Genomic DNA, 26943 nt, shown 5'->3' with positions numbered 1-26943 from the left:
TCATCGTTACTTCATTAAAGATAGAAAGAGACTCGGGTTTCTCCAGAAACCTTTCACCACCTCAGGACATCCCAAAGCGTGTCACAGCCAATGAGTGTAGTGCTTATGTTACTGGACCAGAGTTGCCGCTAAGATGCGTGCACGTGCGGCTGCGCAGTGGGCTGTGAGGGCCCGCGCGGGCCGCTCACCGGCTTTTTCATTGGAGGGACCGCGCATTGGGGGAGGCGGGCCGCGCGGAATACGGGGGACATTGGTCTGGACTAATAATCCCGAGAACCTGAGTTCAGATCCCACCGTGGGCAGTTTGAGAATTTGAATTCAGTTTAAAATAAATCTGGGAATAAAAAGCCGGGATCAGTAAAAGTGACCATGAAGCTGTCAAATTGTCGTAAAAACCCAACTGGTTCACAAATGTCCCTTCAGGGAAGGAAACCTGCCGTCCTCACCCGGTCTGGGCCTATAGGTGACTCCAGTCCCACACCAACCTGGTTGACTCTTAACCGCCCTCTGAAGTGGCCGAGCGAGACCCTCAGTTTGTATCAAACCTGCATCAGTTCAAGAAGGCGGCCGACCACCACCTTCTTGGGGCAACTAGTGGATGGGCAATAGATGCCGCCCTTGCCAGCGACGCCCACATCCCGAGAATGAATTATAAAGAGTAACTTTTCCATTGACCAATTTTATTGATGATGCCTTAATGCCTTTCACCTCTGGGTGTGCTGTTTGAATCCAACTCAGCCTATTAGGGCATAATCTCGTGACTAAGAGAGAAGACTTGATCCAGGTCAATATAACGAAAGGCGTAGTAAACAAGAACATTAGAACATAAGAATTGGGAGCAGGAGTCGGCCATTCGGCCCCTCGAGCCTGCTCCGCCATTCAATAAGATCATGGCTGATCATCGACCTCAACTCCACTTTCCTGCCCGATCTCCATATCCCTCGATTCCCCGAGAGTCCAAAAATCAATCGATCTCAGCCTTGAATATACTCAACGACTCAGCATTCACAGCCCTCTGGGGCAGAGAATTCCAAAGATTCACCGCCCTCTGAGTGAAGAAATTCCTCCTCATCTCAGTCCTAAATGGCCGACCCCTTATCCTGAGACTGTGACCCCTGGTTCTAGACTCTCCAGCCAGGGGGAAACAACCTCTCAGCATCTACCCTGTCAATCCCCCTCAGAATCTGGGTGGGGGGCAGGGCGGGGGTAGCAGTGCAGCATGATTCTGGTGGGGAAGGGGGGTCACAATTTGTCAGATACCCCACAGATTGTGCATCCGGAGGGGTCGGTGTTTCATGAGCCCAGTCCCACTACATCCCCAGACGTCTGTGGATTAGTGTCTGGGCTTGTTTCAGGGCTCCCCCAGGAATACTGCCCCACTCTCCCCTGAAGGCCCAGCAGATCGTACACCTACTGGGAACAGGTTAGGCTGCCTGGAGATCCCAAAGACATAAATGGCCTAAGGAAGTTGCCACTCTATTCCCTGTGGGGAATCAAAATATATTTTTTTCAATTTTTGACCTTGGGTTCCAAATCCACAGCCTTCTGAGTCAGCGGCAAGAGAAAGAGTTGAGACCCACTGAACCACAGCTGACAGTGATGGCTTCTGATGACCATAAACAGGGCCTCTCAAGAACATCAGAACTAGGAGCAGGAGTCGGCCATTCGGCCCCTCGAGCCTGCTCCGTCATTCAATAAGATCATGGCTGATCTTCGACCGCAACTCCACTTCCTGCACTATCCCCATATCCCTTGATTCTCTCAATATTCAAAAATCTATCTGTCGTTTGTTTTGTCGCAGTGTCTAAAGTTATGACCATTTTCTGTTCTCTGTCCATTCCCTGAAGCAGGCGCAGGCCGGTGATTAATTTACAGGTTGGGTTTTCCATTAGCCAGAGAGTCAAAGGTCCATGACCTTGCAATGACCAAAACAATCCGGTACCTTACACCCACCCCACGCACCCCCACCCCTGCCCTCCAGCCCTCCAGCCTCAGGTTCCCCCCCCCACCCCCGCCCTCCAGCCTCAGGTTCCGCCCCCCCCACCCCCGCCCTCCAGCCTCAGGACCCCCCCCACCCCTGCCCTCCAGCCTCAGGACACCCCCACCCCTGCCCTCCAGCCTCAGGTCCCCCCGCCCTCCAGCCTCAGGTTCCCCCCCCACCCCCGCCCTCCAGCCTCAGGACCCCCCCCACCCCCGCCCTCCAGCTTCAGGTCCCCCCCCACACCCCCGCCCTCCCCCGCCCTGCAGCCTCAGGTCCCCCCTCCGGTTCCTGCTCCTCCCAGCCCGACAGGCTATGAGCTGGCTACCACAGGAGAGCGGAGAGCTTCAGCTTGGTGCCAAGTGACCAGTGTTAACGTGGCTTCGCTCGCTCCTTCGTTGGGCAGGCGATGCAGGAGCATTGCCGATAGCATGGCCGAATCGAAAGCCTCCCCCTCCCCCTCCCCCCACCCCCTCCCCACCTTCCACATTCCTTAAATTAGGAGTCCACCAAATGTGGAGGGGCAGGAGGAATCCCTGCGAGGATGGTCAGGCATTGGCTGTGGAAGGTGTGGGGCCGATGGGCTCAGTGACCTTTTCTCACTCGGGATTTTCGCTGCTGGTTGAAAAGGGTCGGAAAAGCCTTTGTCACCTCCAGACTCGACCATCCCCACACTCTCCGGGCCGCCCCCCACCCTCCCGACCATCCCCACACCCTCCCGACCATCCCCACACTCTCTGGGCCACCCCCCACCCTCCCGACCATCCCCACACTCTCCGGGCCGCCCCCCACCCTCCCGACCATCCCCACACTCTCTGGGCCACCCCCCACCCTCCCGACCATCCCCACACTCTCCGGGTCGCCCCCCACCCTCCCGACCATCCCCACACTCTCCGGGTCGCCCCCCACCCTCCCGACCATCCCCACACCCTCCCGACCATCCCCACACTCTCCGGGCCGCCCCCCACCCTCCCGACCATCCCCACACTCTCCGGGCTGCCCCCCACCCTCCTGACCATCCCCACACTCTCCGGGCCGCCCCCCACCCTCCCGACCATCCCCACACTCTCCGGGCCGCCCCCCACCCTCCCGACCATCCCCACACTCTCCGGGCCGCCCCCCACCCTCCTGACCATCCCCACACTCTCCGGGTCGCCCCCCACCCTCCCGACCATCCCCACACTCTCCGGGCCGCCCCCCACCCTCCTGACCATCCCCACACTCTCCGGGCCGCCCCCCACCCTCCCGACCATCCCCACACTCTCCGGGCCGCCCCCCACCCTCCTGACCATCCCCACACTCTCCGGGTCGCCCCCCACCCTCCCGACCATCCCCACACTCTCCGGGCCGCCCCCCACCCTCCCGACCATCCCCACACTCTCCGGGCCGCCCCCCACCCTCCCGACCATCCCCACACTCTCCGGGCCGCCCCCCACCCTCCCGACCATCCCCACACTCTCCGGGCCGCCCCCCCACCCTCCCTAAACTTCAGCTCATCCAACACTCGGCTGCCCCGAAGGCACGGCCGCTAATGGCGCAGCGATGGAATTCGGGGAAGCGCCAGAGGCCAGAATTGGAGGAGCGCGGAGATCTGGGAGGGTTGTCGGGCTAGAGGAGGTTCGAGAGATAGGGAGGGTGCGAGGAGCGAGCTGAACACAAGGATGAGAATTTCAATATCGAAGTGGTCATGCCCCAGATTGTAAATTGTGCTGTTTTTTTCTCTGTAGCTGTGCGGTGGCTAATGTGAAGAAAGTGTCTCTGGAGCTGGGCGGGAAATCGCCACTCATTATCTTCAGCGACTGCGACTTAGACAAGGCAGTGCGCACGGTAAGGAGAATAGCCCACAATCGGTGCTCTGAAGCATTTGGAGCTATTGCCCGTAATTTTAACCCAACGCCCCCATCTGGAAACCCACGGGATGGGGTGGAGCTCCGGTTTTACACCCCGCCCAACCTTACTCTCCATTGAAGTCTTTGGAGAGCAATATTGGGCGGGATGTGAAACCGCAGATCCATCCCATCCCGTGGGATCCTCCCCTGCACGCTGGGTAAAATTACCCCCCTCTAGAAGGCAACACTTCCCGATCCGAGTGAATAATAGGGGCTGGAGACAGACCTGACCACCCTAATCACAATACTCCCCGCCCCGTCCCCCTGAACCCCCACTCCTCCCGCCCCATCCCCCCGCCCCGTCCCCCCAAACCGCTCCCCCCCGCCCCACTCCCCCCGCCCCCCGCCCCACTCCCCCCACCCCCCCGCCCCGTCCCCCTGAACCCCCACTCCCCCCGCCCCACTCCCCCCGCCCCCCCGCCCCGTCCCCCTGAACCCCCACTCCTCCCGCCCCATCCCCCCGCCCCGTCCCCCCAAACCGCTCCCCCCGCCCCACTCCCCCTGCCCCACTCCCCCCGCCCCGCCCCGCTTCCCCCGCCCCCCCGCCCCACTCCCCCCGCCCCACTCCCCCCGCCCCCCCGCCCCGCTTCCCCCGCCCCACTCCCCCCATCCCCCCGCCCCGTCCCCCCAAACCGCTCCCCCCCGCCCCACTCCCCCCGCCCCGCTCCCCCCGCCCCGCTTCCCCCGCCCAGGCTCCGATTGGTACATCTGGCTGCCTGGTGTTGTACTCGGCCGTACAGACACAGGACTCACCAGGTTCAGCCCCCAGGCTGAGCTGATCTGAGGTGTGTTGGGCTGCAATTGACCTCAGCAGCTCTGGATTAATGAATGGGGAGTGGGAAGGGGTAAAATCAGCCAGGGTTCCTGCTCCTGATTACTACCCAGTCACCCCCATTGGAAAAGTGCGTATGTGGATGTCGGATGAGGACAGGAACAGGCTTGGCCCGCGATGCACCCCTTGGAGAAACAGCCTGTCGACAATCAACTGTCCAGGTTCATACATTGTGACTGGCTACTAGTCGAGTCTGGAGGCAACAAAGGTATAGATAGATGAGGGTTTCCGCAGCGGATGAGCTGAGGCGGGGCGGAGATGGGTGATGTTATGGAAGTAGGCAGTGATGGAGAAGATATGGGGTAGGAAGCTCAGCTCAGGGTCAAATAGGATGCCGAGTTTGTGAACAGTCTAGTTCCAACTGTCCCACTTCACCAGTCTGTCTGTGTCCTCCTGAAGTCTGCTACTATCCTCCTCACTGTTTACTACATTTCCAAGTTTCATGTCATCTGCAAACTTTGAAATGAAACCCTGTACACCCAAGTCCAGGTCATTAATATATATCAAAAAGAGCAGTGGTCCTAATACCAACCCCTGGGGAACACCGCTGTACACTTCCCTCCAGTCTGAAAAACAACCCTTCACCACTACTCCCTGCTTTCTGTCCCTTAGCCAATTTTGTATCCACGCTGCCACTGTCCCTTTAATCCCATGGGCTTCAATTTTGCTCACAAGTCTATTGTGTGGCACTTTATTAAACTGCTTTTGAAAGTTCATATACACAACATCCACCGCATTATCCTCATCAACACTCTCCGTTACTTCTGGATGGATGGATTAAGATGGGCCAAATGGCCTTCCTCGTCCACAAGTATCTTGTGGTCAACGGATGGACTGAAGTTCCGCCCCACACTAGACCCCTTCCCAGAATGGACCTCGAGGAACATCGGCCTCAGTGTATATATATCCATCTCCTCTGACGACACAGCGATAGTAACCTTTGCTGGGAGTCTCGTCACACACCCACTGCTCGAGGGGGGAGAGGAGGGGAGGGGGGAGGGCGCGAGGGAGAGTTCCTTCCTGAATCTGTCACAGTAGCATAGACATGAGAGAAAAAAATAACAGGACAGGGCCATAATGTAGTCTAGTGGTTAATGTAGTAATAACCGTTAGTAATTCATTGGTCAGACGAGTACTGAATTGGTCTGAGTTCAAATCGCAGAAGGGCAAATTGTGAAATAGAATTCAATAAATCTGGTCATTCGTGAGCCGGGATCAGTAAAAGTGACCATGAAGATGTCGGAATGTCGTAAAAATCCAACCGGTTCACTGATGTCCTTCAGGGAAAGAAACCTGCCGTCCTCACCCGGTCTGGGCCCACATGTGACTCTATGTGGTAGACACTTGGGGCAACTGGGGATGAGCAATAAATGCCGACCGAACCGCGTCATCCATACCCCGAGAACGAATAATAACGTTACGTTACATTTAACCCTTGCTTTGTCTTCCCAGGGGATGGGGGCTGTGTTCTTCAACAAGGGAGAGAACTGTATCGCGGCCGGACGGCTTTTTGTCGAAGAATCGATCCACGATCAGTTTCTACACAAAGTGGTGAGTCTTACAGTTTTCCCCCCCCTTCGGTTCTGAACGACATTCAGCATCAGATATCCATTACGACAGTGCGGAGGAAGACTGTGCCATTCGGCCGATCAAACCCAACTCCCTGTAGACCATGGCTCAGCCGGTAGCTCTCTCTCTCTGGGAGTTCTCCCCGGTGTCCTGGGGCCAATATTTATCCCTCAACCAACATAACAAAAACAGATGATCTGGTCATTATCACATTGCTCTTTGTGGGAGCTTGCTGTGAGCAAATTGGCTCACGCGTTTCCTACATTACAACAGTGACTACACTTCACAAAGTACTTCATTGGCTGTAAAGCGTTTGGAAAGTCCGGTGGTTGTGAAAGGCGCTGGAGAAATCCAAGTCTTTCTTTCTCTCGCCTCTGAGTCAGACGCTTGTGGATTCTAAGTCCCACTCCAGAGACTTGAGCACAAGATCCAGGCTGACACTCCGAATGCAGTACTTAGGGAGCGCTGCACTGTCGGAGGGGCAGTACTGAGAGAGTGCCGCACTGTCGGAGCGGCAGTACTGAGGGAACGCCGCACTGTCGGAGGGGCAGTACTGAGGGAACGCCGCACTGTCAGAGGGGCAGTAGTGAGGGAGCGCCATACTGTCGGAGGGTCAGAACTGAGGGAACACCGCACTGTCAGAGGGGCAGTACTGAGGGAGCGCCGCACTGTCGGAGGGGCAGCAGTGAGGGAGGGCCATACTGTCGGAGGGTCAGTACTGAGGGAACACCGCACTGTCAGAGGGGCAGTACTGAGGGAGCGCCGCACTGTCAGAGGGGCAGTAGTGAGGGAGCGCCATACTGTCGGAGGGTCAGAACTGAGGGAACACCGCACTGTCAGAGGGGCAGTACTGAGGGAGCGCCGCACTGTCGGAGGGGCAGCAGTGAGGGAGCGCCATACTGTCGGAGGGTCAGTACTGAGGGAACACTGCACTGTCAGAGGGGCAGTACTGAGGGAGCGCCGCACTGTCGGAGGGGCAGTAGTGAGGGAGCGCCATACTGTCGGAGGGTCAGTACTGAGGGAACACCGCACTGTCAGAGGGGCAGTACTGAGGGAGCGCCGCACTGTCGGAGGGGCAGTAGTGAGGGAGCGCCATACTGTCGGAGGGTCAGAACTGAGGGAACACCGCACTGTCAGAGGGGCAGTACTGAGGGAGCGCCGCACTGTCGGAGGGGCAGTAGTGAGGGAGCGCCATACTGTCGGAGGGTCAGTACTGAGGGAACACCGCACTGTCAGAGGGGCAGTACTGAGGGAGCGCCGCACTGTCGGAGGGGCAGTAGTGAGGGAGCGCCATACTGTCGGAGGGTCAGTACTGAGGGAACACCGCACTGTCGGAGTGGCAGTACTGAGGGAGCGCCGCACTGTCGGAGGGGCAGTACTGAGGGAGCACTGCACTGTCAGAGGGGCAGTACTGAGGGAGCGCCGCACTGTCGGAGGGGCAGTAGTGAGGGAGCGCCATACTGTCGGAGGGTCAGTACCAAGGGAACACCGCACTGTCAGAGGGGCAGTACTGAGGGAGCACTGTACTGTCGGAGGGGCAGTACTGAGGGAGCACTGCACTGTCAGAGGGGCAGTACTGAGGGAGCACTGCACTGTCAGAGGAGCAGTACTGAGGGAGTGCCGCACTGTCGGAGGGGCAGTACTGAGGGAGCGCCGCACTGTCGGAGGGGCAGTGCTGAGGGAGTGCCGCACTGTCGGAGGGGCAGTACTGAGGGAGCGCCACACTGTCGGAGGGGCAGTACTGAGGGAGCGCCGCTCTGTCAGAGGGGCAGTACTGAGGGAGCGCTGCACTGTCGGAGGGGCAGTACTGAGGGAGCACCGCACTGTCGGAGGGGCAGTAGTGAGGGAGCGCCATACTGTCGGAGGGTCAGAACTGAGGGAGCACCGCACTGTCAGAGGGGCAGTACTGAGGGAGCACTGTACTGTCGGAGGGGCAGTACTGAGGGAGCGCTGCACTGTCAGAGGGGCAGTACTGAGGGAGCACTGCACTGTCAGAGGGGCAGTACTGAGGGAGCACTGCACTGTCAGAGGAGCAGTACTGAGGGAGTGCCGCACTGTCGGAGGGGCAGTACTGAGGGAGCGCCGCACTGTCGGAGGGGCAGTACTGAGGGACCGCCGCACTGTCGGAGGGGCAGTACTGAGGGAGCGTTGCACTGTCGGAGGGGCAGTAATGAGGGGGCGCCGCACTGTCGGAGGGGCAGTACTGAGGGAACGCCGCACTGTCGGAGGGGCAGTACTGAGGGAACGCCGCACTGTCGGAGGGGCAGTACTGAGCGAGCGCCATACTGTCGGAGGGTCAGAACTGAGGGAACACCGCACTGTCAGAGGGGCAGTACTGAGGGAGCGCCGCACTGTCGGAGGGGCAGTAGTGAGGGAGCGCCATACTGTCGGAGGGTCAGAACTGAGGGAACACCGCACTGTCAGAGGGGCAGTACTGAGGGAGCGCCGCTCTGTCGGAGGGGCAGTAGTGAGGGAGCGCCATACTGTCGGAGGGTCAGTACTGAGGGAACACCGCACTGTCAGAGGGGCAGTACTGAGGGAGCGCCGCACTGTCGGAGGGGCAGTAGTGAGGGAGCGCCATACTGTCGGAGGGTCAGAACTGAGGGAACACCGCACTGTCAGAGGGGCAGTACTGAGGGAGCGCCGCACTGTCGGAGGGGCAGCACTGAGGGAGTGCCATACTGTCGGAGGGTCAGTACTGAGGGAACACCGCACTGTCAGAGGGGCAGTACTGAGGGAGCGCCGCACTGTCGGAGGGGCAGTAGTGAGGGAGCGCCGCACTGTCGGAGGGGCAGCAGTGAGGGAGCGCCATACTGTCGGAGGGTCAGAACTGAGGGAACACCGCACTGTCAGAGGGGCAGTACTGAGGGAGCGCCGCACTGTCGGAGGGGCAGTAGTGAGGGAGCGCCATACTGTCGGAGGGTCAGTACTGAGGGAACACCGCACTGTCAGAGGGGCAGTATTGAGGGAGCACTGCACTGTCAGAGGAGCAGTACTTAGGGAGCGCCGCACTGTCGGAGGGGCAGTACTGAGGGAGCGCCGCACTGTCGGAGGGGCAGTACTGAGGGAGCACTGCACTGTCAGAGGGGCAGTACTGAGGGAGCGCCGCACTGTCGGAGGGGCAGTAGTGAGGGAGCGCCATACTGTCGGAGGGTCAGTACTGAGGGAACACCGCACTGTCAGAGGGGCAGTACTGAGGGAGCACTGTACTGTCGGAGGGGCAGTACTGAGGGAGCACTGCACTGTCAGAGGGGCAGTACTGAGGGAGCACTGCACTGTCAGAGGAGCAGTACTGAGGGAGTGCCGCACTGTCGGAGGGGCAGTACTGAGGGAGCGCGGCACTGTCAGAGGGGGCAGTACTGAGGGAGCGCTGCACTGTCGGAGGGGCAGTACTGAGGGAGCGCCGCACTGTCGGAGGGGCAGTAGTGAGGGAGCGCCATACTGTCGGAGGGTCAGTACTGAGGGAGCACCGCACTGTCAGAGGGGCAGTACTGAGGGAGCACTGTACTGTCGGAGGGGCAGTACTGAGGGAGCGCTGCACTGTCAGAGGGGCAGTACTGAGGGAGCACGGCACTGTCAGAGGGGCAGTACTGAGGGAGCACTGCACTGTCAGAGGAGCAGTACTGAGGGAGTGCCGCACTGTCGGAGGGGCAGTACTGAGGGAGCGCCGCACTGTCGGAGGGGCAGTACTGAGGGAGCGCCGCACTGTCGGAGGGGCAGTACTGAGGGAGCGTTGCACTGTCGGAGGGGCAGTAATGAGGGAGCGCCGCACTGTCGGAGGGGCAGTACTGAGGGAGCACCGCACTGTCGGAGGGCAGTACTGAGGGAGCGCTGCACTTTCGGAGGGGCAGTACTGAGGGAGTGCCGTACTGTCGGAGGGGCAGTAGTGAGGGAGCGCCGTACTGTCAGAGGGTCAGTACTGAGGGAGCACCGCACTGTCAGAGGGGCAGTACTGAGGGAGCACTGTACTGTCGGAGGGGCAGTACTGAGGGAGCGCTGCACTGTCAGAGGGGCAGTACTGAGGGAGCACTGCACTGTCGGAGGGGCAGTACTGAGGGAGCACCGCACTGTCGGAGGGGCAGTACTGAGGGAGCGTTGCACTGTCGGAGGGGCAGTACTGAGGGAGCCCCGCACTGTCGGAGGGGCAGTACTGAGGGAGCGCCGCACTGTCGGAGGGGCAGTACTGAGGGAGCGCTGCACTGTCGGAGGGGGCAGTACTGAGGGAACGCTGCACTGTCGGAGGGGCAGCACTGAGGGAGCGCCGCACTGTCGGAGGGGCAGTACTGAGGGAGCGTTGCACTGTCAGAGGGGCAGTACTGAGGGAGCACTGCACTGTCAGAGGGGCAGTACTGAGGGAGCACTGCACTGTCAAAGGGGCAGTACTGAGGGAGCACTGCACTGTCAGAGGAGCAGTACTGAGGGAGTGCCGCACTGTCGGAGGGGCAGTGCTGAGGGAGCGCTGCACTGTCGGAGGGGCAGTACTGAGGGAGCGCTGCACTGTCGGAGGGGCAGTACTGAGGGAGCGCCGCACTGTCGGAGGGGCAGTACTGAGGGAGCGCTGCCCTGTCGGAGGGGCAGTAATAAGGTGCTACATAAATGCAATTCATTTCTATCTTTATTGCTTGTTTTCATTCCCTCACAGATGGAGGAGGTGAAGAAAATGAAGATTGGTGACCCCTTGGACAGGTCAACAGACCATGGGCCTCAGAACCACAAGGCCCACCTGGACAAGCTGATTGAGTACTGCGCTACGGGGGTGAAGGAAGGGGCCACACTGGCTTACGGAGGGAAGCAGGTACCCAGGCCTGGTAGGTGGTCCCAGCACCAGATTCACACAATGAATAATTTCAGTATCCGGGGCCCTTGTTGCCTGTATGAGTGTTGTGTGAGAAAGAAAAGGAAGAACTTTCATTTCTATAGCACCTTTCACGACCTCAGGACGTCCCAAAGACCTTTACAGCCAATGAAGTACTTTTTGAAGTGGAGTCACTGTTGTAATGTAGGAAAAGCAGCAGCCAATTTGTGCACAGCAAGCTCCCACAAACAGCAATGTGTTAATGACCAGATAATCTGTTTTACTGATGTTGATTTGAAGGATAAATATTGGCCACGACACCGGGGAGAACTCCCCACCTGCTCTTCTCTGTAATAGTGGCCGTGGGATCTTTTACGTCCACCCGAGAGAGCAGACAGGGCCTCGGTTTAATGTCTCATCCGAAAGACAGCAGTTCTAACAGTGCAGCGCTCCCTCAGTACTGCCCCTCCGACAGTGCGGCACTCCCTCAGTACTGCCCCTCTGACAGTGCAGCGCTCCCTCAGTACCGCCCCTCCGACAGTGCGGCACTCCCTCAGTACTGCCCCTCCGACAGTGCGGCGCTCCCTCAGTACTGCCCCTCCGACAGTGCAGCGCTCCCTCAGTACTGCCCCTCTGACAGTGCAGCGCTCCCTCAGTACCGACCCTCCGACAGTGCAGCGCTCCCTCAGTACTGCCCCTCTGACAGTGCAGCGCTCCCTCAGTACTGCCCCTCTGACAGTGCAGCGCTCCCTCAGTACTGCCCCTCCGACAGTGCGGCACTCCCTCAGTACTGCCCCTCTGACAGTGCAGCGCTCCCTCAGTACCGACCCTCCGACAGTGCAGCGCTCCCTCAGTACTGCCCCTCCGACAGTGCAGCGCTCCCTCAGTACTGCCCCTCCGACAGTGCGGCGCTCCCTCAGTACTGCCCCTCCGACAGTGCAGTGCTCCCTCAGTACTGTCTCTCCGACATTGCAGCACTCCCTCAGTACTGCCCCTCCGACAATGCAGTGCTCCCTCAGTACTGTCCCTCCGACAGTGCGGCGCTTCCTCAATAATGACCCTCCAACAGTGCAGCGCTCCCTCAGTACTGCCCCTCCGACATTACGGCGCTCCCTCAGTACTGCCCCTCCGACAGTGCGGCCCTCCCTCAGTACTGCCCCTCCGACAGTGCGGCCCTCCCTCAGTACTGCCCCTCCGACATTACGCGCTCCCTCAGTACTGCCCCTCCGACAGTGCGGCCCTCCCTCAGTACTGCCCCTCCGACAGTGCGGCCCTCCCTCAGTACTGCCCTCCGACATTGCGGCGCTCCCTCAGCACTGCACTGGAGTGTCAGCCTGGATTATGTGCTCATGTCCCTGGAGTGGTGCTTGAACCCACAGCCTCCTGATGCAGAGGCGAGAGATAGAGTGAGTGAGAGAAAGAGAGAGAGGGAGAGAGAGGGAGAGAGAGTGAGAGAGAGAGAGGGAGAGAGAGAGGGAGCGAGAGAGAGAGAGAGAGGGGGAGAGAGAGAGGGGGAGAGAGAGGGGGAGAGAGAGAGGGGGACAGAGAGAGGGGGAGAGAGAGAGAGACAGAGAGAGAGGGAGACAGAGAGATAGAGACAGGGAGCGAGAGATGGAGAGAGAGAGGAGAGAGGGAGAGAGAGAGGAAGAGAGACAGAGAGAGAGGGAGAGAGAGACAGAGAGAGGGAGAGAGAGACAGAGAGAGAGGGAGAGAGAGACAGAGAGAGGGAGAGAGAGACAGAGAGGGATTATGATACCTTGAAATGCCAAGAGATGATCATAGAGAAGAGTCCCCTCAGTCAACTAGTCCTGGGACTCAGTGAAGTAACTACCAACACTAATAATAATAACCAGCCCCAGGACAGTGACACCCTAGCACAGAGAATTCAACCCAACACAATTATCACTAAACAAAAGGAAAAATACTTGACCTATTGGACAGAAACGACAAAAACCCAAAACAAACTCGATTGCTATTTGGCCCTAAACAGACAATACACCATGGCTGAATACCTGACCATGGTAAAGGATAGCAAACTGAGAAAAACCTTGACTATGTACAGACTTAATGAACATAGCCTGGCCATCGAAAAAGGCAGACACAGGCAGACCCGGCTGCCAAGAGAGGACAGGATATGCTCTCACTGCAGTCAGGGAGTGGTGGAGACAGAGATGCACTTCCTCACAACTTGCGGAAACTATCAGGACATGAGGGAGAATTTCTACCCAAAATTCACAAAAATATGCCCTGAATTCAAAAATTTGAATGACGTCCAAAAACTCCCATATCTATTGGGGGAACAGAGAAAATGTGTAACTATAGCGGCAAACTATGTTACAGCTTGCCACAAGCAGAGGGACAACCAGTGATGATTATATGCATATTATATGTGCATATAGCTATGTATACATGGGTATACTTGTCTATACACTGTTTGTCTAGATCAGTGTTTATGTGGTCAATCACACATGTACTTCTGTGCTTTGGCAACATAAGATGCATCTTGTCATGCCAATAAAGCAATTTGAATTGAATTGAATTGAATTGAATTGAATTGAGAGGGAGAGAGAGACGGAGAGAGACGGAGAGAGAGGGAGAGAGAGGGAGAGAGACTGAGAGAGAGAGGGGGAGAGAGAGAGAGACAGAGAGAGAGAGAGAGAGAGAGACTGAGAGAGAGAGAGCTGCCACTGATCCACGGCTGAGACTTGCAGCCCTGAGCTTGGCTGGGACATCCCAAAATCTCAAGCAACCTTCGAGGGAGATAAATTGGAAAATAAATTTGGGCGAGGTGTAAAGCTGGGCTGCCGATTCGCAATCACCTCTTTTGTGATTTTGCTTAAGACCAATTAACCCCCTCAGTCGAGTGGCGGGGGGTGGGGGGGAGACACCCGCCTGAAGCATTGCCGCTTGGGAGAGATACCAAAGTGCAGCAGTGGCCGTGGACCTGAAGCCAAGCAGGAGCCAACGTCTTCAGGAGAGCTGGGTGAATTATGGGGGGACGAGGATGGGAAACTAGGATGTTCGCGTGGAGCTGAATCCCATCCGAGCTGTTAAACATTTATACATCACGGCCGATTATAATTTCTAGGCTATCATGTTGCACTGGCCATAGCGATGACTTTGCCCAGACTCTGAGATCAACAAGGAGAGAGTTGAGTTTCAGTAATGTAGAAATTTAACCCAAGAGTCGGCGGGGATTGACGGGTCAGAAATATCTCAGTGACAGCTCCGCCGACTGGAACACGTAGGCTCCCTCTACACTGTCCCATCAAACACTCCCAGGGCAGGTACAGCACGGGTTAGATACAGAGTAAAGCTCCTTCTACACTGTCCCATCAAACACTCCCAGGACAGGTACAGCATGGGTTCGATACAGAGTAAAGCTCCCTCTACACTGTCCCATCAAACACTCCCAGGGCAGGTACAGCACGGGTTAGATACAGAGTAAAGCTCCCTCTACACTGTCCCATCAAACACTCCCAGGACAGGTACAGCACGGGTTAGATACAGAGTAAAGCTCCCTCTACACTGTCCCATCAAACACTCCCAGGGCAGGTACAGCACGGGTTAGATACAGAGTAAAGCTCCTTCTACACTGTCCCATCAAACACTCCCAGGGCAGGTACAGCACGGGTTAGATACAGAGTAAAGCTCCCTCTATACTGTCCCATCAAACACTCCCAGGGCAGGTACAGCACGGGTTAGATACAGAGTAAAGCTCCCTCTACACTGTCCCATCAAACACTCCCAGGGCAGGTACAGCACGGGTTAGATACAGAGTAAAGCTCCTTCTACACTGTCCCATCAAACACTCCCAGGACAGGTACAGCACGGGTTAGATACAGAGTAAAGCTCCCTCTACACTGTCCCATCAAACACTCCCAGGGCAGGTACAGCACGGGTTAGATACAGAGTAAAGCTCCTTCTACACTGTCCCATCAAACACTCCCAGGACAGGTACAGCACGGGTTAGATACAGAGTAAAGCTCCCTCTATACTGTCCCATCAAACACTCCCAGGGCAGGTACAGCACGGGTTAGATACAGAGTAAAGCTCCTTCTACACTGTCCCATCAAACACTCCCAGGACAGGTACAGCACGGGTTAGATACAGAGTAAAGCTCCCTCTATACTGTCCCATCAAACACTCCCAGGGCAGGTACAGCACAGGTTAGATACAGTGTAAAGCTCCCTTTACACTGTCCCATCAAACACTCCCAGGGCAGGTACAGCGCGGGTTAGATACAGAGTAAAGCTCCTTCTACACTGTCCCATCAAACACTCCCAGGACAGGTACAGCACGGGTTAGATACAGAGTAAAGCTCCCTCTACACTGTCCCATCAAACACTCCCAGGACAGGTACAGCACGGGTTAGATACAGAGTAAAGTTCCCTCTACACTGTCCCGTCAAACACTCTCAGGGCAGGTACAGCACGGGTTAGATACAGAGTAAAGCTCCCTCTACACTGTCCCATCAAACACTCCCAGGACAGGTACAGCACGGGTTAGATACAGAGTAAAGCTCCCTCTACACTGTCCCATCAAACACTCCCAGGGCAGGTACAGCACAGGGTAGATACAGAGTAAAGCTCACTCTACACTGCCCTATCAAACACTCCCAGGGCAGGTACAGCACGGGTTAGATACAGAGTAAAGCTCCCTCTACACTGTCCCATCAAACACTCCCAGGGCAGGTACAGCACAGGGTAGATACAGAGTAAAGCTCACTCTACACTGCCCCATCAAACACTCCCAGGGCAGGTACAGCACGGGTTAGACAGAGTAAAGCTCCCTCTACACTGTCCCATCAAACACTCCCAGGGCAGGGACAGTATATTTAACCTACAATCGCTCTGAGTTGCTGTTTCCATTGCAGGGTTTTTCTTTGAACCGACCGTGTTTGTCGATGTGGAGGACCATATGTTCATTGCGAAGGAGGAGTCCTTCGGGCCCATCATGATCATCTCCAAGTTCCAAAACGGGTAGGTTCTTTCAAACCCCTGCTACCCTTGCAGTTAAGGAGACTCTGCATCATTATAGAAAGCACAGGACAGAATGGAGAATGAAGTAGAAAGCTCTGTTTACTTAATAACCACGGGAATTAAACCTTTTCAGGCATAGCTTAGTGCCCTGAGGATAAGAGAAGCACTTCGTGTTACAGGTAGCTTGGACTTGGGATCCCTTGTTTGAAGTAGGTTAGAGGAAGAGAGAATGTTTCTTCGAAATAGTGCCATGGGATCTTTTCCATCCACCTGAGAGAGCAGATGGGGTCTCGGGTTAACGTCTCATTTTGAAAGAGACCAGCTGGGTTTTTACAAGTCTTCGAGATAACATTTTTCCTGATGCCAGCCCACAAATGACCCAATTATTGAATTTAATTTCACCAATTGCCGGTGGGATTTGGCCAACTGGTTCACCGTAACCACTGCATCACATCTCCAACTGCAGTGGACAGACCTGGGCATTGCCAGGTTCGATCCCCAGCCTAGGCTTAGATGTAGGAAGTCACACAACACCAGGTTATAGTCCAACAGCTTTATTTGAAATCACAAGCTTTCGGAGCGTTGCTCCTTCGTCAGGTGAAGTGTGGTCAGGTCAGCTGCTCTCTCAGGTGGATGGAAAAGATCCCATGGCACTATTTTGAAGAAACATTCTCTCTTCCTCTAACCTACTTCAAACAAGGGATCCCAAGTCCAAGCTACCTGAAGAAGGAGCAGCGCTCCGAAAGCTTGTGATTTCAAATAAAGCTGTTGGACTATAACCTGGTGTTGTGTGACTTCCTAGGCTTAGATAGTTGACCAAAGCTGAGGTAAGCAGCATGGACAGCAGGCTCACTGGTGAGTGCATGTGTGTGGACATCTGGTGAGGACAGGTCAGGCTTGGCTGTGATGCCCAGATGTTCGATCAGCCCGCTAACACTCCCGTCACCTGTCATGTTAATTCTCCGCTCCACTCCCACTCTGACCTCTCCTCCCTAGGCCTCTTGCATTGTTCCAACGAAGCTCAACGTAAGCTCGAGGAACAGAACTCATCTTTCGATTAGGCACTTTACAGCCTTCCGGGCTCAACATTGAGTTCAACAATTTCAGATCATAACCTCGGCCCCTATTTTTTCGGACGGCAGGTGCTGATTCTACCATTCCCATTTACACCTCATCTAGACCCATCTTTTGTTTCTTAACTTGTCCCATTACCATCTCCTCTTGCCTCACACCATCCTCCCTTTTGTCCTTTAATCTCTCCTGTCTTCCACCCTATCACAGACCTTCCCTTTTGTTCTTTCCTCCCCTCCCCCCTTTCCCGGCCCCTGCACTTGCTTAAAACCTGTTCCATCTCCAACTTTTTCCAGTTCTGACGAAGGATCATTGACCTGAAACGTTAACTCTGATTCTCTCTCCACAGATGCTGCCTGACCTGCTGAGTATTTCCAGCATTTCCTGTTTTTATTTCTGATTTCCAGTATCCGCAGTATTGTGCTTTTCCACTGACACTCATTGCCTCGTGTGACGAACGGTTACTAGTTGCCAGCCTGGGGAAGAGTCAGATCCTGCGGGCGAGGAGAGCAGGAAATCGATGAGAACATTCCCTAAAAAATGATAGCAAAATACTGCAGATGCTGGAAATCCGAAATAACAACAGAAAATGCTGGAAAAACTCAGCAGGCCAGGCAACATCCGTGGAGAGAAAATAGAGTCAACGTTTCGGGTCAAAACCCCTTTGCCAAGACTAAAGAGGCACAGGGAATGAAATAGATTAAGAGGCCAGGCTGGGAGAGAACAAAAGAGAAGTGAAGAGACATTAAGAGGTATTCAAAACGAGACGAGATGGTGATAGGACTAGTGGAGACAAAAGACGGCTCTAGATTAGGTGTGAAATGCGCTGGCAGAATGGGAGACAGCTGCCATGTGGGAGAGAGAAAAAAAGGGCGGGGAGGGAAAAACCAAAACAAAGGTGTGGATAAAAATATAAGTAAAAATGTAATAGGGGCCGAGGTTATGATCTGAAATTGTTGAACTCGATATTGAGTCCGGAAGGCTGTAAAGTGCCTAATCGGGAGATGAGGTGCTGTTCCTCGAGTTTACGTTGAGCTTCCGTGGAACAATGCAAGAGGCCGAGGATGGTGAGGTCCGAGTGGGAATGGGGCAGTGAATTAAAATGACAGGCGACCGGAAGCTCGGGGTCACCCTTACAGACTGAACGGAGGTGTTCCGCAAAGCGGTCACCCAATCTGCGTTTGGTCTCCCCAATGTAGAGGAGACCACATCGTGAGCAGCGAATACAGTATACTAGATTGCAAGAAGTACAAGTAAATCGCTGTTTCACCTGGAAGGGGTGTTTGGGGCCCTGGACAGTGGGAAGGGGGGAGGTATAAGGGCAGGTGTTACATCTCCTGCGCTTGCACGGGAAGGTGCCAGGCGAAGGGGAAGGGGTGCTGGGGGTGATAGAGTGGACCAGGGTGTCTCGGAGGGAGCGGTCCCTACGGAATGCTGAAAGGGGAGGGGAGGGGAAGATGCGTTTGGTGGTGGGATCACTTTGGAGGTGGCGGAAATGGCGGAGGATGATCCGTTGAATGTGGAGGCTGGTAGGGTGAAAGGTGAGGACAAGGGGAACCCTATCGTGGTTCTGGGAGGGAGGGGCAGGGGTGAGGGCAGAAGTGCGGGAGATAGAACGGACACGGTCGAGGGCTGTGTCGACTACGGTAGAGGGGAATCCTCGGTTGAGGAAAAAGGAAGACATGTCGGAAGCACTGGTGTGGAAGGTGGCATCGTCAGAGCAGATACGGCGGAGACGGAGAAACTGGGAGAATGGAATAGAGTCCTTACAGGAGGCTGGGTGGGAGGAAGTGTAGTCCAGGTAGCTGTGGGAGTCAGTGGGCTTGTAGTGAATATTGGTCAATAACCTATCCCCAGAGATGGAGACGGAGAAGTCGAGGAAGGGAAGGGAAGAGTCAGAGATGGACCATGTGAAGGTGAGGGAAGGGTGGAAATTGGAGGCAAAGTGAATGAAATTGTCTAGTTCAGGGCGAGAGCAGGAAACGGCACCGATACAGTCATCAATGTATTGGAAAAAGTGAAATTGTCAAAGGATGTAACATATTAAAGAAAGAAGTTGCATTTCTATAGCGCCTGTCACCACCTCAGAATGCCCTAAAGCGCTTTACAGCCAATTAAATATTTTTAAAAACGTGGTCACTATTGGTAATGTAGGAAATTCGGCCGCCAACTTGTGGAAAAACTCTCCTGCTGTTCTTTGAAATAGTGGCTGTGGGATTTTATGTCCAACTGAGAGAGACAGGGCCTCGCTTTAACGTCTCATCCAAAAGGCAGCACAACTGACAGTGCAGCACCTCCGACAGTGCGGCACCTCCGACAGTGCAGCACCTCCTACAGTGCAGCACCTCCGACAGTGCAGCACCTCCGACAGTGCGGCACCTCCGACAGTGCGGCACCTCCGACAGTGCGGCACCTCCTACAGTGCAGCACCTCCGACAGTGCGGCACCTCCGACAGTGCGGCACCTCCGACAGTGCGGCACCTCCGACAGTGCTGCACCTCCTACAGTGCAGCACCTCCTACAGTGCAGCAACTCCGACAGTGCAGCACCTCCTACAGTGCTGCACCTCCTACAGTGCAGCACCTCCTACAGTGCAGCACCTCCTACAGTGCTGCACCTCCTACAGTGCAGCACCTCCGACAGTGCTGCACCTCCGACAGTGCGGCACCTCCTGCAGTGCAGCACCTCCTACAGTGCAGCAACTCCGACAGTGCAGCACCTCCTACAGTGCTGCACCTCCTACAGTGCAGCACCTCCGACAGTGCGGCACCTCCGACAGTGCGGCACCTCCGACAGTGCGGCACCTCCGACAGTGCGGCACCTCCGACAGTGCGGCACCTCCGACAGTGCGGCACCTCCTGCAGTGCAGCACCTCCTACAGTGCAGCAACTCCGACAGTGCAGCACCTCCTACAGTGCTGCACCTCCTACAGTGCAGCACCTCCGACAGTGCGGCACCTCCGACAGTGCGGCACCTCCGACAGTGCGGCACCTCCGACAGTGCGGCACCTCCGACAGTGCGGCACCTCCGACAGTGCAGGAGCTCCTACAGTGCAGCACCTCCGACAGTGCGGCACCTCCGACAGTGCAGGAGCTCCTACAGTGCAGCACCTCCGACAGTGCTGCACCTCCTACAGTGCAGCACCTCCTACAGTGCAGCAACTCCTACAGTGCAGCACCTCCGACAGTGCAGCACCTCCGACAGTGCAGCACCTCCTACAGTGCAGCACCTCCTACAGTGCAGCACCTCCTACAGTGCAGCACCTCCAACAGTGCAGCACCTCCTACAGTGCAGCACCTCCGACAGTGCAGCACCTCCGACAGTGCAGCACCTCCGACAGTGCAGTACCTCCGACAGTGCGGTACCTCCGACAGTGCGGCACCTCCTACAGTGCAGTACCTCTGACAGTGCAGTACCTCCGACAGTGCAGCACCTCCGACAGTGCGGCACCTCCGACAGTGCAGCACCTCCTACAGTGCAGCACCTCCGACAGTGCGGCACCTCCAACAGTGCAGCACCTCCGACAGTGCAGCACTCCCTAAACCTCTCCTTCTTTAAAACCCTCCTTAAAATCTGGGATTTAGTGATTTGGTGAGAAGGTGGGTCAGTGAGATTGGGAGATATTATAGAATCATAGAATGATACAGCACAGAAGGAGGCCATTCGGCCCATCGTGCCTGTGGGGGCTCTTTGAAAGAGCTCTCCAGTTAGTCCCACTCCCCCCTGCTCTTTCCCTGTAGCCCTGCAAATTTTTCCTTTTCAAGTATTTATCCAATTCCCTTTTGAAAGTTACTATTGAATCTGCTTCCACCGCCCTTTCAGGCAGCGCGTTCCAGATCACAACAACTCGCTGAGTAAAAAGATTCTCATCTCCCCTCTGGTTCTTTTGCCAATTACCTTCAATCTGTGGCCTCTGGTTACCGACCCTCCTGCCACTGGAAACAGTTTCTCCTTATTTACTCTATCAAAACCCTTCATAATTTTGAACACTTCTATTAAATCTCCCCTTAACCTTCTCTGCTCTAAGGAGAACAACCCCAGCTTCTCCAGTCTCTCCAAATAACTGAAGTCCCTCATCCCTGGGACCATTCTAGTAAATCTCCTCCGCACCCTCTCCAAGGCCTTGACATCCTCCCTAAAGTGCGATGCCCAGAATTGCCACAATGCTCTAGCTGGGGCCGAACCAGTGATTTATAAAGGTTTAGCACAACTTCTTGTGGGTCTGTGTGGCTCTGGACCCTGGGGGCAGCAAAGTTACCACCGAGCCACGAGGAGCCTTTCATTCTCCCCGTGGAGACGTTTAGTGATATGAAGATGTTTCCACTTGTGGGGGAGACCAGAACTCGGGGCCATCAATATAAGAGAGTCACTAATAAATCCACTGGGGAATTCAGGAGAAACTTCTTTACCCAGAGAGTGGTGAGAATGTGGAACTCGCTACCACAGGGAGTGGTTGAGGCGAAGAGCAGAGATACATTTAAGGGGAAGCTGGATAAACACACAAGGGAGAAAGGAATAGAAGGATATGGTGATGGGGTGAGATGAAGAGGGGTGGGAGGAGGCTGGTGTGGAGCAGAAACACCGGCAAGGAGCGGAGGGGCCGAATGGCCTCTTCCTGTGCTGTGCACTCGGTGTAATTCTATGTAATTATCTTAACTGTGTTGACCCTGTATTTCTTTTTTGAACAGGGATCTCGAAGGCGTCTTGAAACGCGCCAATGACACGGAGTTCGGGCTGGCCTCGGGCGTGCTCACCCGTGATATCAGCAAAGCCCTTTACGTCAGCGAGAAACTTCAGGCCGGGACTGTCTTCATCAACACCTACAACAAGACCGACGTGGCTGCACCATTTGGGGGCTTCAAGCAATCCGGGTTCGGCAAAGATTTAGGTAGGCTGGGTGGGTCACTGTGCTGCCCCCAGGGTCCAGAGCCCCACAGACCATGGAACATCCCAGGCTCTACCCCTCGGTTTGTCATAAGTGAGCTCAGCCAGGGAACCAACAACAGCTTGTGTTTATCCAGCGCCTTTAACGTAGTGAAACGTCCCAGGGTGCTTCACAGGAGCGATTATCAAACACAATTTGACACCGAGCCCCATTAGGAGATATTAGGACAGGTGAACAAAAGCTTGGCCAAAGAGGTCGGTTTTAAGGAGTGTCTTAAAGGAGGAGAGAGAGGCGGAGAGGTTTAGGGAGGGAATTCCAGAGCTTAGGGCCCAGACAGCTGAAGGCACGGCCGCCAATGGTGGAGCGAAGGAAATCGGGGATGCTCAAGAGGCCAGAATTGGAGGAGGGCAGAGATCTCGGAGGGTTGTAGGGGCTGGAGGAGGTTACAGAGATAAGGAGGGGTGAGGTCACAGAGGTATTTGAACAGCAGTAGGAACAATAAAACCTGTTTGAATATTCATTATCGGGATGTGGGGGTCGCTGGCAAGGCCAGCATTTATTGCCCATCCCTAATTGCCCCTTGAGAAGGTGGTGGTGAGCCGCCTTCTTGAACCGCTGCAGTCCGTGTGGTGAAGGTGCTCCCACAGTGCTGTTAGGGAGGGAGTTCCAGGATTTTGACCCAGCGAAGATGAAGGAACGGCCGATATATTTCCAAGTCAGGATGGTGTGTGACTTGGAGGGGAACTTGGAGGTGGTGGTGTTCCCATGCGCCTGCTGCCCTTGTCCTTCTAGGTGGTAGAGGTGGCGGGTTTGGGAGGTGCTGCCGAAGATCTCGTGGACTAGGGGATCGTTAACCAGTGACTCCGGCTGGTGTACGTGTGTGTGGGTGTCCAGCAAGAACGAGCTCAGCCTCCACTCTGATGCCACACACAATCGAATAGCCTGGAGACACTCAGGAGGTGAATCCCCGTGAGGAGTAGGGGGCGGTTCACTTAATCATCCAACCTAACTTTGGTGAAAAATCTACGGAAGCCCTGGAAAAATGGACATTTTCTGGGGGTTTCTGCAGCTCGTCCATCAAAGTTACGGGGCGAGGGCGGGGGTGGGGGGGTTGGGTGTGTCGTGGGGGTGGGGGCGGGGGGGCGAGGGCAGGGTGGGGAGGGGGCGGGGGGGTGTCATGGGGTGGGGGTGGGGGTGGGGGGGCGTGGGTTGGGGCGGTGTTGTGGGGTGGGGAGTGGGGGGTTGGGGCTGGGGGCAGGGCGGTGTCGTGGGGTGGGCAGTGTGAAGCTGTGGGGAGGTGGAGGCTGGGGTGGAGGGCGGGGGCGAGGGCAGGGTGGGGAGGGGGTGGGGGGGTGTCGTGGGGTGGGGGTGGGGGCGGGGGGGCAGGGCGGTGTTGTGGGGTGGGGGCGGGGGCGAAGGGTAGGGGGCGGCGGCAGGGCAGTGTCGTGGGGTGGGCAGTGTGAAGCTGTGGGGAGGTGGAGGCTGGGGTGGAGGGCGGGGGCTGAGGGCGGGGTGGGGGGGGTATCGTGGGGTGGGGGTGGGGGCGGGGGGGGCAGGGCGGTGTTGTGGGGTGGGGGCGGGGGGCGAAGGGTAGGGGGCGGGGGGCAGGGGGCGGCGGCAGGGCAGTGTCGTGGGTGTGGCAGTGTGAAGCTGTGGGGAGGTGAAGGCTGGGGTGGGGGGTGTTGGGGGCGATCGGGGAGCAAACCTCAGGGAAATTCACCCCTTCATTATCTCAAAATGACTGGCTACTTGGGTGGTTGTACCCAGCCCCCCACCCCCTCCCTGAAACTGGACCCACCCCCTCACCCGCAGTGATTTGGGGTGGGGGGAAGAGGGTATTAAGGGTTACGGAACCAAGGCGGGTAGATAGAGTTAAGATACAGATCAGTCATGATCTAATAGAATGGCAGGACAGGCTCGAAGGGCTGAATGGCCTCCTCCTGTCATTGATGGGGGAAAGGGGTTGGGTTGAGGGGCGCCATCTCTCTCACCTAAACGCCAGTTGCTGTTTACAGTGCGGTAACCGTTGCTCTCTTACCCCACAGGGCAGGAAGCTTTGAACGAGTATCTGAGGACCAAAACAGTGACGGTTGAGTATTAGCAGAGGAGCGAGAGCGAGAGAGGAAGCCCAGATCATTTGCCCCAGAGACTCACCGACCATGGCAGCTTTCTCGAATGTAACAAATAATCAGATGGACATTTGCCAATAATTAATAAACGATCTATCTTCAGCCACACCTCTGGTCCCATTCCCAAGTACTCGAACAAGGTGCTACGTTAAGGGAAGGAGCGGGGGAGGGGGATTACTCTTCAAAAAAGCCAGTGCAGACTCGATGGGCCGAATGGCCTCCCTCTGTGCTGTTCTGTGATTGTGCGATCGATACTATTGTAATCATTGGCTCGGATCTGGAAAAAGAACCTGGCACCTTAAATCATTTTCATTTTACATTCAGTAAGACTTAATTGTCACTGAAAGACACAACACAGGAGGAGGCCATTCAGCCCCTCGAGCCTGTTCTACCATTCAATCAGATCATGATCTGTATCTTGACTCCATCTACCCGCCTTTGCTCCGTATCCCTCGATACTCTTACACAACAAATCGACCAATCTCAGTCTCGAAAGCTCCAATTGACCCCCAGCCTCAACAGCTTTTTGGGGGAGAGAGTTCCAGGTTCTACCGCTCTGTGTGTGAAGAAATGTTTCCTGACTGTGATGAAATATTCCATTCATCACTCATCAGTATTTCTCTGCCTGTGTCTGTGGTTGGTTTCAGTTTCATTTCCATTGTATTGTACTGTGTGTAGGGCTCCGCCCATACCTGGCTCCTATGTAAGCTGGCCCAGCCTGCAGCACATCCAGTACGGCAGGCCTCTGGATGGAAGATACATTCTCCTCTGTGTGTTACCTTCTAAGTCAATAAAAGCCTCGGATTTATTGAGGCACATCACTGACATCACCCCTGAACGGCCGATTAATTCTAAGATTGTGACCCCCTGGACTCCCAGGAATTAGTTTCTCCATATCTACCCTATCGAATCCCTTTATCATTTTAAACAACTCGATTAGATCACCTCTTAATCGTCTAAATTCAACTCCCCCTCTCCCCCTCTCTCCCTCTCTCTCTCTCGCTCTCTCTCTCTCTCTCTCCCCCCTCTCTCTCTCTCTCTCTCGCCCTCTCACTCTCTCTCTCTCCCCCTCTCCCTCTCCCCCTCTCTCCCTCTCTCTCACCCTCCCATGCTCCCTCCCTCCCCCTTTCTCTCTCCCTCTCTTCTCTGCCCCCCTCTCTCTCTCCCCCTTTCCCCCTCCCTCTCTCCTCTCTCTCTCTCCCTCTCCCCCTCTCTCTCTCCCTGTCGCTCTCTCTATCTCTCCCTCTCTCTCCCCCTCGCTCCCTCTCCCTCACTCCCTCTCTCTCTCTCTCTCTCCCTCTCTCCGTCTCTCCCTCTTTCTCTCTCTCCCTCTCTCCCTCCCCCTCTATTTCTCCCCCTCTCTCTCCCTCTCTCCCCCTCTCTCCCTCTCTCTCCCTCTCTCTCCCCCCTCGCTCCCTCTCCCTCACTCCCTCTCTCTCTCTCTCCCTCTCTCTCTCCCCCTCTCTCCCTCTCTCTCTCCCTCTCTCTCTCTCCCTCTCTCTCTCCCCTCTCTCTCCCTCTCTCCCTCTCTCCCCCTCTCTCTCCCCCTCTCTCTCCCCCTCTCTCCCTCCCCCTCTCTCCACCTCCCTTGCTCTCCCTCGCCCGGAGATGTTGGCCCGTGCTCCGGAGCCCGGGCCTCGGGTCCGTTATTAGCGGGTGTGAAGTGCCAGCGGGGGAGGATAGAACATTCCTACCTGACCCTGTCCTCACCAAACAGGAGCCAATGAAGTGGCCAATAGCTGGACTCCGGGCCCATTGTTGCCCCTGTCCAGGGCCACCAAGGCTAATGGCAGCGAAGCTCGGCCACCCGGGCACAGACTGAAGGTGGGACCTGGGATCTTGCTGGTCTGTGTGCCTCAGTGCCACACCATGTACCCAATCAGCCACTGAGGGGGTCAATGACTAGAGTTCATTTGCAGCATTTGAAACCCTAGATCCAATGGAGCCTCATCAGACCCAGGAACTCAAAGACCTTCAACGCAACTGTCTCCCCCTAACCCTCCCCCCGCCCCCGCCAGAGCTCGTAGCTCTAACCGACGTGTCTTGTAAAGTGGAAGAGGGGTCAAGCCACCACAGGGAAAAGGACAAGGACAGAGATAGTTGGTCACTCCCCTCCCTTGCCTGAATTAAACTGGCCGTTCATATCTGGCGAAGGTTTCTCGGAGGCTGGACAGCTCGGTACTAGAGGATTTGAAAACTCCCCTCTCCTGTTTTGCCATTGCTGCTTTGGAGGGTGTGGGTCTCCTGTAAAAATGTATTTACATTTCACTGATCTCAGCCCCTCTCCATCATTCATCTTTTGTACTCTGCAGTCGCGATTGACGAATAATGATTTGTAAGTGAAGTTTAATACACCGTAAATAAATGCTGGTTAATTAGAAATTATGTAAATTTAATTTATTAAAGCTTAAAAACACTCGGAATTGTCTCAACTGTTCCCTCCAATCACTCTGTTTTTCTCTCTTGGACTGTTATGCTGAATTTTCCTTCCTTGTTCCTCTTAAATTTCTAATCCCCATCAGACAAACTCTTCCTCCATCCTCACTGTGTTAAAATCAACACTCAATCGTTCCCATAGTGCTGATCAGGAACATTGGCCCGATGGTGTTTGATGTGACAGTGTAGAGGGAGCTTTACTCTGTATCTAACCCGTGCTGTACCTGCCCTGGGAGTGTTTGATGGGACAGTGTAGAGGGAGCTTTACTCTGTATCTAACCCGTGCTGTACCTGCCCTGGGAGTGTTTGATGGGACAGTGTAGAGGGAGCTTTACTCTGTATCTAACCCGTGCTGTACCTGCCCTGGGAGTGTTTGA

At 55.7% G+C, this 26943-nt stretch overlaps 1 protein-coding gene across 2 annotated transcripts in view; it reads left to right on the top strand.

Annotated features, from left to right (window-relative positions):
- Positions 1–26553, top strand: part of aldh1l1 (aldehyde dehydrogenase 1 family, member L1) — a 154468-nt gene extending 127915 nt beyond the window's left edge. For both annotated transcript variants that reach the window (XM_086002160.1, XM_086002161.1), the window contains 6 exons: positions 3706–3805; positions 6152–6250; positions 10911–11076; positions 15940–16045; positions 21805–22004; positions 24047–26553. In XM_086002160.1, the coding sequence (XP_085858286.1) occupies positions 3706–3805; positions 6152–6250; positions 10911–11076; positions 15940–16045; positions 21805–22004; positions 24047–24102 (727 nt within the window). In that variant the 3' untranslated portion in view covers positions 24103–26553. The remainder of the gene's footprint in view (positions 1–3705; positions 3806–6151; positions 6251–10910; positions 11077–15939; positions 16046–21804; positions 22005–24046) is intronic.
- The last annotated feature ends 390 nt before the right edge of the window (positions 26554–26943 follow it).

This window comes from Somniosus microcephalus, chromosome 11, assembly GCF_052327205.1.
Source record: "Somniosus microcephalus isolate GS21.2 chromosome 11, FLI_Smic_1.0, whole genome shotgun sequence".
Taxonomy (NCBI): domain Eukaryota; kingdom Metazoa; phylum Chordata; class Chondrichthyes; order Squaliformes; family Somniosidae; genus Somniosus; species Somniosus microcephalus.
Note: the sequence above shows the minus strand (reverse complement) of the source record. Positions and strands in the feature narration are given on the sequence as shown.